The 13,937-nt window shown below is 52.9% G+C and overlaps 2 protein-coding genes across 2 annotated transcripts in view; both read right to left on the reverse strand.

Annotated features, from left to right (window-relative positions):
- Positions 1–13,937, reverse strand: part of LOC135405247 (zinc finger protein 493-like) — a 292,184-nt gene that overhangs the window by 160,645 nt on the left and 117,602 nt on the right. The gene's annotated exons all lie outside the window — the stretch shown is intronic.
- On the reverse strand, positions 4,148–5,119 carry LOC135404596 (olfactory receptor 14J1-like). Its single transcript, XM_064639331.1, has one exon. It carries the CDS (start codon positions 5,117–5,119, stop codon positions 4,148–4,150), a length of 972 nt encoding a protein of 323 aa, XP_064495401.1.

Here is a 13,937-nt window from a genome sequence, read left to right on the forward strand (position 1 = left end):
CCACACCCAGCTATTGATGTGTCCACACATCTCTGCCTGGCTATGGGTGTGAATTGGCTGTGGTGGGACTGTTGTTGTTGTGAATCTATAATTCAGTCACTGTTAAAATTGTAGCACATGCTATTGAATCACCTGATAACTGTTCAATTGGTCAGTGATTAAGTGCTAGTAATGTCTTTTGTCCCCTTATCTTTGGATCCAATTCGTTTGTGCCCTGACCCTCTTGCATCCCAAGGCTCTGTGGAAATCATTCCCTTTCATGAAAAAATATATATTTTTCATGACTTTCACTTTAAAGTCATCCTCCTTAGCTAAACTACAAAACAACTCCAATTAGCTCTAGAAGTCTTGAAGACTTGAGGATAATTAAAGGAATGAAAATAATTTGTTTTTCAGTGTTTTAATGAGCCCCACAGTGTGTTTACAGCTGCATCCATGATCCTGAGGTGCTGAGAGAAGATTGAAGAAGCTGCTGAAGAAGTCAGAAGCCAAACTCCAAGTCCCTTGAAGCATTGCTGGGCCCCACTGAGGGCAGGCACTGCCAAAGCCTCCCCAGGGACTCCTTGGAGCAGCTCCTTGGAGGCCAGGAGTGCAGGCAGACAAAGGCTCTGGGCAGGCCCCTGCAATGCTGAGCAAAGCCTGCCTTGGTTTTGTGGAGCACAAAGGCCAAGGCCTGAGCCCCAGGCCCTGGCCCAGCAGATCCTGTCCCTCCCGGCTGGCTCAGGGCTGTTTGGGGGGCACTGGGATGGGAGGGGGAGCAACAACAAAGGCCCAAAACTGGGCAACCCCTGCCAGGCTCCTGAGGGAGGGGCGAGGCAGAAACCAAGTGCAGAACCTGCCAGGCAAGTTGCTTGTGGTGGCCTGAGTGGCAGAGGCAGCTGCCAGAGGCAAGGGGACAAAGGCCTGGGTGCCTTTGGGCCTTGCAGCCCTGCCAGAGCCCTTGGCCATCTCTCCTGCAGGCTGTCCTGCCCTGGCCCTGCTGCTGCTCTGGCCTTGCAGGCTGCACACACCCCTCCTGCTTTCCCACCCCCTCCCAGCAGCATTTCTAGACCCTCCCTGATGTCTCTGCACCAGTTCTGGCTGTTGCCTTGTACACTTGGTCTTCTTAACTTGGATCCTGAGCCCCTGTGCCACAGGACATCCCTCCCAGAGCCCAGGCCCTTCTCCTGGGGGTCACTGCAGAGCTGAGCAGATCCAGGTCACCTCCCATTCCTCTGCCAACCCCCTGGGCCTGCTCTGGGCCCTGCAGGTCCTTGCCCTGCTCCCAAGGGCTGTGGAGGTGCTTAATGGTCAGGGCTTGGGGTTTAGAGCTCAGGGTGGGGATTAGGCAGAACTTTGGGGGGTTTGTTGTTCTGCTGGCAGTGTCTGGTTCATGATTAGGGGAAGAGCTTTTTGCGCTGGGTTAGGATAAAAACTTGGTTTTTCATACTGGTAACACAGGTTTGGGAATGGGGTGGGCATTAGAGGACACAAAAGAGTCTGGAGTTCTGGGTTTGGGGTTTTTTTGGCTTGGAATTAGAGCAGTGGATTCCTTTCAATGGGAGGGGCAGCACTTTTGGGTAGTGTTGGGGCTTGAGGTTACAAAGTGCATAAAGGTCAATCAGGAGTGTTTGCACAGTCAGTGTTTCAGCACCCTCAGCATTCCCTGAACCTGGTTTTATTTCATCAAAATCTTTCCTGTCTCTTAGTCAAGCCCCTCTTTCCTTCCCCAATTTTCCTTCCCTTTTGTCCCAGTTCCTCCTAACCTCCTCAGAACTTTCATCAGGATGGGCTCAGCTTTGTGATGACACTGTGCAACCTCATGGAATCAAGGGGCCATTGTGATACTGGGGAAACTCGTGGAAAAATGGAACGTAGGGACACTGTGCAACTTCATGGAATAAAGGGGTCATTCTGACACTGAGGACACCTCATGGACTGAAGGGACCACTGTGACATAACAGGGCATTCTGGAGCCAAAGGAACCCGGGGACACTGTGCAGCCTCATGGAATCAAGGGGCCATTTTGACACTGCAGGGCCTCATGGAAACAAGAAAAAATCCAGGTTTGTCCAGGTCCTGAGGGTGATTCAGAAGGGAGGCAGCAGTGATTTCTCCCTACAGACCCATCACTCCAGTGGTCTCTCCCTGCAGTCCATGCGTGTCCTGAGCATTTTCCCCAGTGCCTCCCTGCCCTGAAGGTTTCTGGCCATCAGGCTGGAGCTGAGGGGGTTGGGCAGGTGCCTGAGGAGGGGGTAGAACAAGGGCTGTGTCCAACTGTGCCAGGAGGGCTGTGCTGGGCAAGGAGGACTGTGCTGCAGAAAACAGTGGCACTGGGGAGGGGAGAGGAGCAGGTGGAGAGACCTTGTGCCTGCCCATGCTGGGCAGGAGCTGCCCCAGGATGGCAGCTCTGAAGCACTCCCAGGATGTCCCTGTGAACAGGAGGGGAAGACTGGATCAGAAAATGAAACCTGGAAAGCAGAGAGCAGGAGTGTCATGGTGACACTGCAGGAGAGTTCCAGCCCTGGAGCAAGGTCACAGAAGAAGTGACCCAGTACATCAGGGTCACAACAAGTGTCTGGGAAAAGCAGGAAATGGTGACTGTAGATGACAGAAAGGCCCCGAGCCAGGGTGCAGCTCTGCTGGAGACAACCCTTCCAGTCCATGGGTCTTGCAGAGAGCAGGGCTGGCAAACAGCCCAGTGCTGGTCATGGGATGGGGCCACAGCAGGAAACACTCTGCATGTGCCAAAGGTGCAGGAAATGGCACTGACAGTGCTGGGAGCAGGGACTGTGCTGTCCCCAGTCAGGGGTCACTCAGAGTGGTGGAGCTGTAGCAGCCTCATATACCGTTTAGGGAAAACTCCACTGATGATATCTTACTGTCCTAGTCCCTTCTATCAATGGATATATTTGCCTCTTAACTTTAAATTCTTTATCTCCTTTGTCTTCTTCATGTCCCCTCTCCCCTGCTTGGACTCCTGTGAGTGAGAGCATTTCTTTCTCTGTTTGGTGCTCACTGAAGCTGTGCAGGCAGCTCAGAGGGTGACCCATGGAGCTGTGGGTGCCTCTGGCTGCATCCCAGTGCCCAGCTGTGCTCTGGGCTTTGAGAAAGGGCAGAAGTGCCTCTGCTGGAGGGCAAAGCCGCTCCTGCCTGCAGAGCCCTTCCTGCCTGCACAAGGGAAATGCTGCCCAGCGGGGCTGCTTTCCTGCTGGGCAGGGAAAGGGACAGGCCAGAAGGCAGGGCAGGGACGGAACAGACATGCTGAAGTGTCCTCAGTACAAAGCAAACTTGGACTTCTGACCTGGTCCCTTGATGTCCCTTCATGGAGGGACAACCAACCTCTTGCAGATGGGATGAGAGGCCAGGACTGGGAATGGGGGTTGCAGGGGCTGCTCTGTGACAATGGCCCTGGGGCACCTTCCCAGGCTGTCCCTGGAACAAAGACACAGCCCAGCCCCTGCTGCTCCCTCAGGGCTGTGCCAGGAGCTCTGGCTGTGCAAGGACACTGCTGCGTGCCCCCACCCTGCACACTCCCACTCTCAGCTGGGCACTGGCATTTGCTTTGCCAGGGCATTCCTGGAGCACATTGCTGACAGTAACTGTGGAGAAAGAGCCTGAAGCCTTCCTGCCCTGCCCTCAGGAGATGCCCTTTACTGATGGAGCTGCTGGTGTGGAGCCCAGCTCTGTGCCAGCAGTGCCCAGGGCCTGTCCCTGCCTGTGATCCCAGCATGGACACACAGCAGGACTGTGCCCGAGCTGCCAGAGCACTCAGGCCTTGCACCCACAGCAGGGCTGGGAAGGAGAGGGTGGAGCTGGAGAGCAGATGTTGAAGGAGCAAGTGCCCTTGTTCCTGGCTGTGCTGCTGTGCTGAGAGTCTCTTCCCTCCAGCTCTGCACACAGGCACTGCCCCTGCAGCTCCAGAGAAGGGCTGAGGAAGCATCTTGGGCACACAGGTCAGGGCAGGGAACTTTATTCTACTCAAATGTACAGAGAACAAGCCTTTTGAAAGTCTTTGAATTACAGAATAATGGTAGATATTGATGTAGAAATCCCATGAGCAGTGCCATTGATTTGTGGATAACATTATAAAAGTAGAAAAAGAGTGAGGAAATGTATTGACAATAAAAGGGACATATAGGTGAAAAAAGGCTTAGATTGCAGTGACTTACATTTGGAATGTTATGCAGAATAAAAGACACACTTTATTATTGACTCTAAATCCAGTTATCATTTTCTTTATGGCATCCTTGAGCTCCTGGTTCCTCAGGCTGTAGATGAGGGGGTTCAGTGATGGAGGCACCACCGAATACAGAACTGAGAGGGCAAGATCCAGTGATGGGGAGGAGATGGAGGGGGGCTTCAGGTAGGCAAATATGGCAGTGCTGAGAAACAGGGAGACCACGACCAGGTGAGGGAGGCACATGGAAAAGGCTTTGTGCCGTCCCTGCTGAGAGGGGATCCTCAGCACAGCCCTGAAGATCTGCACATAGGAGAAAACAATGAAAATGAAACAACCAAAACAAAAACAAGCACTAACCCCAAGAAGCCCAATTTCCCTGAGGTAGCCTGAGTGTGAGCAGGAGAGCTTGAGGATGTGTGGGATTTCACAGAAGAACTGGCCCAGGGCATTGCCCTGGCACAGGGGCAGGGAAAATGTACTGGCTGTGTGCAGCAGAGAATAGAGAAAGCCAGTAGCCCAGGCAGCTGCTGCCATGTGGGCACAAGCTCTGCTGCCCAGGAGGGTCCCGTAGTGCAGGGGTTTGCAGATGGCAACGTAGCGGTCGTAGCACATGATGGTGAGGAGGGAAAATTCTGCTGAGATGAAGAAGAAAAAGAAAAAGAGCTGTGCAGCACATCCCATGTAGGAGATGGTTGTGGTGTTATGGAGGGAATTGTGCATGGCTTTGGGGACAGTGGTGCAGATGCAGCCCAGGTCTGTGAGGGAGAGGTTGAGCAGGAAGAAGCCCATGGGGGTGTGCAGGTGGTGGTCACAGGCTATGGCGCTGAGGATGAGGCCGTTGGCCAGGAGGGCAGCCAGGGAGATGGCCAGGAAGAGCCAGAAGTGCAGGAGCTGCAGCTCCCGCCTGTCTGTGAATGCCAGGAGGAGGAAGTGGGTGAGGGAGCTGCTGTTGGGCATTTGCTGTTCCTTAGGACAGGGTCTGTTCACAAAAGGAAAGCACAGAGAACAATTAAGACAGCCCCTTCTCAGCAAAGCCAGTGCAGTTTTCAAGGAAATCCCCTCCAAGTGAAAGGCATTTCTTTTCTCTGGTTTGTGTTTTCTGAGGGTGCTGTGAGGAGCAGCAGCTCTGGTCATGTACCGCCAAAAACTCAGCTTATAGTGCCCACCCCCAAGGGAAGGTTCAGCACTGCCCAGGATCCTGTGCTCATTTCTGAGACTGCCTGAAATATTCATCTGTGAGAGTAAAAGAGCTGGAATTTCAGTGCAGCCTCCTGAACTGAGAGAAAAATGTCTATGCTACAATGCCTAAGCAGGAAACACACCTCAGGACTAATTCCTTTCCTGTAGCCCCTGTCTTTTCTGAGCTTTGCAAAAATTTCTCCATTCAATATCACATAGTGGTCTGACCCTGCAACAGTGAGACATGGAAAAGATCATTCCTCAGCTGCCAGGTTTGCTCCTTGCCCACAGCCCTTCTGCCCCAGCCCTGGGAGAGTTGGCTGAGAGCTGCCCCTGGCAGGCAGCAGAGTCCCTGCCCAGCACAGCACCCTGGGCTGCAGGACCCTGCTCTGCCCCACAGCCCTGGGCACCCCTGGCTGCACCCCCGGCTTCACAGCTCTTCCAAAGTGCCCCAAAACAGCCCCCTGCTCACCCATCCCATCAGCTGGGGCTGGGCCAGCTTTAGGAGATGCCTCCAGGAGCTTCCCCTGCACTGCCCTGCAGCCACAGACTCACCATGTGCAGCCCTGCCAAGATTCCTCCTGCAGGGAGCTCTTAGCCATCCTGCCAGTGCTGAGCCCCTTGAAGCTCTGTCTGTGCCCTGCTGGTGTCCCTGAGCTGCCCTGGCAGTGCCCTCAGCCCTGCTGGGCTGTGCAGAGGAGCTGCTCACCAGCAGAGCTGTCTCTTTGAAGCTCTTCTTGCTTGCCAGGAGCTCCCTGTGTGCCAGGAGCCTGGCCCAGCTCAGCAGCACAGCAACAGCCCCAGGCATTTCATGACCCTCAGGGGGGTTTGATGTTGTTTACATAAGACTCAGTCCCTGAGAGGAAGTTCAAACAACTTTTCAAGAAGTCAAAGTGAGATGGAAACACTGAAGTTTCTTGTAGTCCTAATGAGTCTCACTGAGGGACACAACTGAGAAAGTGTCCTCATGTTCCTGTTAGAGCAGAAAACTGCAGACAGTGATGACAAGGATGGACAAGCAAGGGAAAGGTGTCTCTGATGCTGAATAAACCTTGACTTGTTTTCTTAATCAAACGGGCCAAGCCCTGACCCCCAGCCCCTGGGAAGGCAGATCCTGTCCCTGCCCCATTCCTCAGGGCTCTTCCTGGGGCACTGGGATGTGGGATGTGCAATGCCAAGGGCAGGACCATGGGGTGACACCTGCCAGGCTGCTGAGCAGGGACAAGGAGGCCATGAGGCCCCAGGGCTGCAAGGGCCACTCCCCTCCTCCTGGCATCAGGGGCACAGACAGCAGCCATGGCCAAAGGCCTGCAGAAGGTGGCTCTGTCAGGGCCTTTCAGCTTCTCCCCATCCCTGTCTCCTCTCCAGCCCAGGCTGTCCTATGGTGTCCATGCCCTGCCCCTTTCCCTGCAGGCTGTCCTCATCCCCCCGGCTGCCCCACCTGGCTGGCACCTTCCTGCACTGACATCTCTGCGTCCTCCCTGGCTCTTCCTGCACACACAAAGCCTTGGGCTCATCCAGACTCCTTCTTTGTGACATATTGCACCACAACACTGACCTCAGAGGGAAATTTCTTACTTCTTTTCACCGGTCTAGGCCATCCCAGCTGCCCTTGGTGGCACTAGTTCTTTCTTAGGTTTTTTTCTGCCATGAAGAAAAGCTCCACCAGCTCTGACACTCCCCTTCCAGACCTCTCAGGCTACTCCTCTACTGTCCTCAATCTTTGCACCACTGACCCCTGAGTCCTCAGCCTCTATATACGGGTCCTGTGCTTGAAGCCCCAAATTCCTTCCTGGGAGATCTCTGGGACCTCTCCAAGGTTTTGGAAGATGACAATAGACTGCTCTTATCCCAGGAAACACAGAATGACACTTTTTTCCAAGGGTTGTCTTGGCAGAATGAGGCACATCATCTTTAAACTTTCTGGCACAAGGGAGCTCTGAGCTCTGGGTACGGAGGGAGGTCCAAGTGCCAACCACTGGAGTGGGAGCTACAAATCATCAGGGCTTCTGTTCTTTGGAGGGCCAGACACTGGTGAGAGTGGTGTGTGTGTGTGTGCACATGGAAGGACTTGAAGGGCACAATGAACTGTCTCAAAACACTGTCAAAGCAGGAAAATCCCATAAGGCACCACAACACACAAGCCCTGGTGGCAAACAGGAAGGCCTTTAATTCCAAGGCCTAAACAGAGGTGAAGCTCTGGAAGTAGCCCCCAGGACAGAATTGCACTGTGCAGACTGTGGGAAAGAGCAGACAGTCCCAACAGGAAGCCAGGGCTGGTAAGGCAGGTCTGGGGAACCCATCCAGACAAAGATTCCCACCTGCAGACTGGAAGCACACTGGGCAAAACTCCCACCATGGAAAGCTGTTGGAAAGGAAGCAAGTCCTTGTAGACGTTGCAGCCCAAGCTGTGGGAACAGCATCTACCCCCCTGAATACCCGGGGCTTGGGCTGTATAAAAGTGATAGCCCAGAAGAACAACTTGGGGACCCTCCACTGAGCAGAGCAGGGTGAAGAAGGACCGGTGGGAACCTCAGGGATCTCCATGGTGTGATACATTTACTTCATCTCTGTCTCTCTCTCTCTGTCTTCCCACCACCCTCTTCTTCTCTCTCTTTCCATTTCTTTCTCTCTCTCTCCCTCCTGTTTACTGTTAAATCAAACCTGGACTGCTGACTTTGGCACATGGTCTCCTTTGCAGCTGAATTTGGGCTGAGGTGTCTTTTAATAATGGGAACCTGACAGTATCCATGAGGTTTTACAGTGTGGGAATGGCCACTGGATTCCATGAGGTTCCACAGAGTCGCAGGGTCCATTTGGCTTCGTAAGGCTCTGCAGTGTGATAATGGACCCTTGATTCCATGGGTTTGTAAAATGTCTCAGGACTCCTTTGGTTCTAGGAGGCCCCACATATCACAGTGGCCCCTTGGTTCCATGAGATTCCACAGTGTCCCAGGAATCCTTTGGTTCCATGAGCCCTGCAGTGTCACAATGGCCCCTTGATTCCATGAGGTTCCACAATGTCACTGGGATTCCTTTGCTTCCATGGGACCCTGCAGTGTGACAATGGCCCCTTGATTCCATGAGGTTCCACAGTGCCAATATGGGCCCTTGATTTATTTAGGTCCATATTGTCTCTTGGTCCCTTTGTCTCCCTCACGCTCTGCAGTGTCACAGTGGCCCCTTGATTCCATGAGGTTCTGAAAAGTCCCAGGGTTCCTTTGGTTCCATGAGGCCCTGCAGTGTCACAGTGGCTTTTGAGTCCCCGAGGTTCCTCAGTGTCACAATGACCCCTTGATTCTATGAGGTCCCAAAATGTCTCAGGGCTCCCTTGGTTCCATGAGGCCCTTCATGGAACAATGAACCCTTGGTTCCATGAGCTTCCACAGTGTCCCAGGGTTCCTTTGGCTCCAGAAGGTCCTAGAGTGTCACAATGGCCCCTTTACTCCAGGAGGTTCCACAGTGTCCTTGCTGGAACACACATGGCTGTAATGTTGTCACCCCTGCAGAGCTGCCACCAGCTCTAGGGTCCAGCACAGGAAGGACATGGACCTGTTGGAGCGAGTCCAGAGGGGACCAGCAAGAGGCTCAGAGGGATGGAGCAGCTCTGCTGTGAGGAAAGGCTGAGAGAATTGGGATTGTTGAGGCTGGAGAAGAGAAGGCTTTGGGGTGACCTAATTGTGGCCTTCCAGTGCCCGAAGGGAGCCAACCAGAAAGATGGAGAGAGACTTTGGACAAGGGCCTGGATTGACAACACAAGGGGAATGGCTTCACACTGAGAAAGGGAAGGGTTAGATGGGATATTAGGAAGAATTTGTGGATTGTGATGGTAGTGAGATCCTGGCACAGGTTACTCAGAGAAGTTCTGGCTGCCCCATCCCTGGAAGTGTTCACGGCCAGGTTGGATGGGGCTCTGAGCTCTGAGTCTAGTGGAAGGTGTCCCTGCCCATGGCAGGGGGTTGGACTGAGATGCTCTTTAAGGTCCTTTCCAACCCATGATTCTGTGACTGGTGGGGGATGTGGTGGTTGGAGCCGATGGGCACAGAGACCCCAAAATGATGGAGTTTTCCATTCTGGGTGGAGGAAGGAGGGGGCAGCAGAAGTGACACCCTGGACTGCTGGTGGTCAGACTTTGGTCTGTTTGGGAGACTGACTGATCTGGGTGTGAGTGTGGATGTGCTGGAGGGCAGGAAGGCTCTGCAGAGGGATCTGGACAGGCTGGATCAATAAGGCCAAGTGTCAGGGCCTGCCCTTGGGTCCCAACAACCCCCTGGAGCGCTCCAGCCTGGGGGCAGAGGGGCTGGAGAGCTGCTCAGCAGGAAGGGACTTGGGGGTACTGCCTGACAGGGTCTGGATATGAGGTGGAGTGTGCCCAGGGGGGCAAGAAGGCCAAGGGCATCGTGGCCTTTGTGGAGAAGAGTGTGGCCAGCAGGAGCAGAGAACTGATTGCCCCTCTGTGCTGGGCACTGGGGAGGCCCCACCTGGAGTGCTGTGTCCAGTTCTGGCCCCTCAGTGCCAAAAGGCCCTTGAGGGGCTGGAGCGTGTCCAGAGAAGGGAACGGAGCTGGGGAGGGCTCTGGAAAACATGTCTGCTGAGGGACGGCTGAGGGAACTGGGCTTGTTGAGTCTGGAGAAGGGGAGGCTCAGGGGGGACCTCATTGCTCCCTACAATGACCTGAAAGGAGGTTTTAGTGGGTGTGGGGGTCGGTCTCTTCTGCAAAGCCTTTAGTGACAGGAAGAGAGGAAATGGCCTGAAATTGCATCAGGGAAGGTTCATATTAGATATTCAAAAACCCTTTTTCCCCTGAGAGAGTGCTCAGGCATTGGAACAAGTAGCCCAGGGAGGTGGTGGAGTCTCTGGAAGCATTCAGGTGGCATCTGGATGTAGAGCTTTGGGATGGGGTTTAGGGGTGATTCTGGTGGTGCTGGGTTGAAAGTTGGACTAGAAGATCTGGAAGGTCTCTTCCAACCTTGATGATTCTGTGATTCTCTGACATGTCATCCCTGTTTGCAGGTTTGTGCTCTAACAAGACCCTGGGGATATTTTCTCTGTGGGGTCCAGAGGTTTCCATCTGGTCCCTCTGCTTGGAAAGCCTTCCAAATCCATTCTGGTGAGGGGAGGTGGTGATGCAGCAACAGCAGCCGCCTCGTGGGATGCCTGGACACCCCTGGGGAGGCAGAGCTGGGGCCACTCATTCTGTGCCCTATCCTGGCTGGGTGCTGGGGGGACTGCCCTGAGGAGAGACCAATGAGGCTACTCCTGGAGAAAGCCTCAGCCAGAGCTCAGCTTCCCAAACAAGGCTGGGGCTGTGGGTGTGCTGAGGGGGGAGCTGTCCTGCAGGAAGCAGGACAGGACAAGCAGGACACAGTCTGCTCAGGGCACGGCACATCTGAAGGACACCATGGGTTTGGGCCCATTGTTGCTGCTTTATTAAATCACAGCCGCCTCCAACTGGCTCAGTGGAAACAGAAGAGCAGTGCTCGTAGTTTGAATCGTTGTTTTTGCTGAAGATTTGAAGGCATCAGGATTCCAGTTTTCTTGCCTGTAAAAAAGACAGAGTTTCTTTTTTGGGATAACATCTATGACTGGCAAGATCCCCAGGCAGCCACAAGGGATGATGTCACAGGGATGATGTCACAGGAGAGATGTGATGTCCTAAGGGGGCTGTGATGTCACAGGGAGGATGTGATGTCATAGGAGATGTGATGTCACAGGGAGGATGTGATGTCATAGGAGATGTGATGTCAAAGAGCATGTGATGTCATGGGAGAATGTGATGTCACATGGGAGCTGTGAGGTAACAAGGGAGATGTGATATCACAGAAGACCTGTGATGTCACAGGGGAGCTGTGGTGTCACAGAGGAGGATGTGATGTCACAGGAAGGATGTGATGTCACAGGGAGGATGTGATGTCACAGGGGAGCTGTGATGTCACAGAGGATGATTTTTTGTCATAGGAGACATGCGATGCCACATAGGAGGATGTGAAGTCATAGGGGAGCTGTGATGTCACAGAGGAGGATATGATGTCACAGGAAAGCTGTGATGTCACAGAGGAGGATGTGATGTCATAGGAGACATTTGATGTCAGACAGGAGGATGTTATGTCACAGGAGACATGTGATGTCACAGTGGAGGATGTGATGTCATAGGAGAGCTGTGATGTCACAGAGGAGGATGTGATGTCATGGGGGACATGCGATGTCACAGAGGAGAATGTGACGCCACAGAGAAGGATGTGATGTCACAGAGGAGGATGTGATGTCATAGGAGACCTGTGATGTCACAGAAAAGGATGTGATGTCATAGGGGAGCTGTGATGTTATAGGAGACATGCGATGTCACAGAGAAGGATGTGATGTCATAGGAGACATGTGATGTCACAGAGGAGGATGTGATGTCACAGGAGAGCTGTGATGTCATAGGAGACAAACGATGTCACAGAAGAGGTTGTGATGTCACAGAGGAGGATTTGATGTCACAGTGGAGGATGTGATGTCACAGAAGAGCTGTGATGTCATAGGAGAGCTGTGATGTCACAGAGGAGGATGTGATGTCACAGGAGAGCTGTGATGTCACAGAGGAGGATGTGATGTCATGGGGGACATGTGATGTCACAGAGGAAAACGTGATGTCGCAGAGGAGGATGTGATGTCACAGTGGAGGATGTGATGTCATAGGAGAGCTGTGATTCACAGAGGAGGATGTGATGTCATAGGATACATGCGATGTCACAGAGGAGGATGTGATGTCATAGTAGAGCTGTGATGTCACAGAGGAGGATGTGATGTCATAGGAGACATGTGATGTCACAGAGGAGGATGTGATGTCACAGAGGAGGATCTGATGTCACAGGAGAGCTGTGATGTCATAGGAGACATACGATGTCACATAGGAGGATGTGATGTCACAGAGGAGGATTTCATGTCACAGGAGAGCTGTGATGTCACAGAGGAGGATGTGATGTCACAGGGGAGCTGTGATGTCACAGAGGAGGATGTGATGTCACAGGAGAGCTGTGATGTCACAGAGGAGAGTTGTGATGTCACAGAGAAGAATGCGATGTCACAGGAGACATGCGATGTCACAGAGGAGGATGTGATGTCACAAAGGAGAAATGTGATGTCACAGAGGAGGATGTGATGTCACAGGGGAGCTGTGATGTCACAGAGAAGGATGTGATGTCACAGAGGAGACATGCGATGTCACAGAAGAGGATGTGATGTCATAGGAGACATGCGATGTCACAGAGGAGGATGTGATGTCACAGGAAAGCTGTGGTGTCATAGGAGAGCTGTGATGTCACAGAGGAGGATGTGATGTCACAGAGGAGGATGTGATGTCACAGGAGATCTGTGATGTCACAGAGGAGGATGTGATATCATAGGAGAGCTGTAATGTCATAGGAGAGCTGTGATGTCACGGAGGAGGATGTGATGTCACAGGGGAGCTGTGATGTCACAGAGGAGGATGTGATGTCACAGCAAAGCTGTGATGTCACAGGGGAGTTGTGATGTCACAGAGGAGGATATGATGTCATAGGAGACATGCAATCTCACAGAGGAGGATGTGATGTCATAGGAGAGCTGTGATGTCACAGAGGAGGATGTGATGTCATAGGAGACATGTGTTGTCACAGAGGAGGATGTGATGTCACAGGGGAGCTGTGATGTCACAGAGAAGGATGTGATGTCACAGAGGAGACATGCGATGTCACAGAAGAGGATGTGATGTCATAGGAGACATGCGATGTCACAGAGGAGGATGTGATGTCACAGGAAAGCTGTGGTGTTATAGGAGAGCTGTGATGTCACAGAGGAGGATGTGATGTCACAGAGGGGGATGTGATGTCACAGGAGATCTGTGATGTCACAGAGGAGGATGTGATATCATAGGAGAGCTGTAATGTCATAGGAGAGCTGTGATGTCACGGAGGAGGATGTGATGTCACAGGGGAGCTGTGATGTCACAGAGGAGGATGTGATGTCACAGCAAAGCTGTGATGTCACAGGGGAGTTGTGATGTCACGGAGGAGGGTATGATGTCATAGGCGACATGCAATCTCACAGAGGAGGATGTGATGTCATAGGAGGGATGCGATGTCACAGAGGAAGATGTGATGTCATAGGGGAGCTGTGATGTCACAGAGGAGGATGTGATGTCATAGGAGACATGCGATGTCACAGAAGAGGATGTGATGTCACAGGGGAGCTGCGATGTCACCGAGAAGGCTGTGATGTCATGGGGAGGATTTGATGTCACAGAGGAAGGTGTGATGTCACAGAGAAGGATGTGATGTCACAGGGAGAATGTGATGTCACAGAGGAGGATGTGATGTCACAGAGAAGCTGTTATGTCACAGGGAGAATTTGATGTCACCGTGAGCTGTGATGTCACAGGGAGAGGTGTGATATCATGTTATAGATGAGATGTGATGTCACAGAGGAGGATGTGATGTCATATGATAGATGTGACGCAGGGAGGAGCTGAGGTTGGGGAGGGCAAAACTGGCCCAAGAATGGATCTGGAATGGGGACCCCCCCTCCGTTCCCCTGTGTCAACCTGCTCTGGGGGGCTTTGGGAGGGCACCTCCCC

The sequence above is a fragment of the Pseudopipra pipra genome, chromosome W (genome assembly GCF_036250125.1).
Source record: "Pseudopipra pipra isolate bDixPip1 chromosome W, bDixPip1.hap1, whole genome shotgun sequence".
NCBI lineage: Eukaryota > Metazoa > Chordata > Aves > Passeriformes > Pipridae > Pseudopipra > Pseudopipra pipra.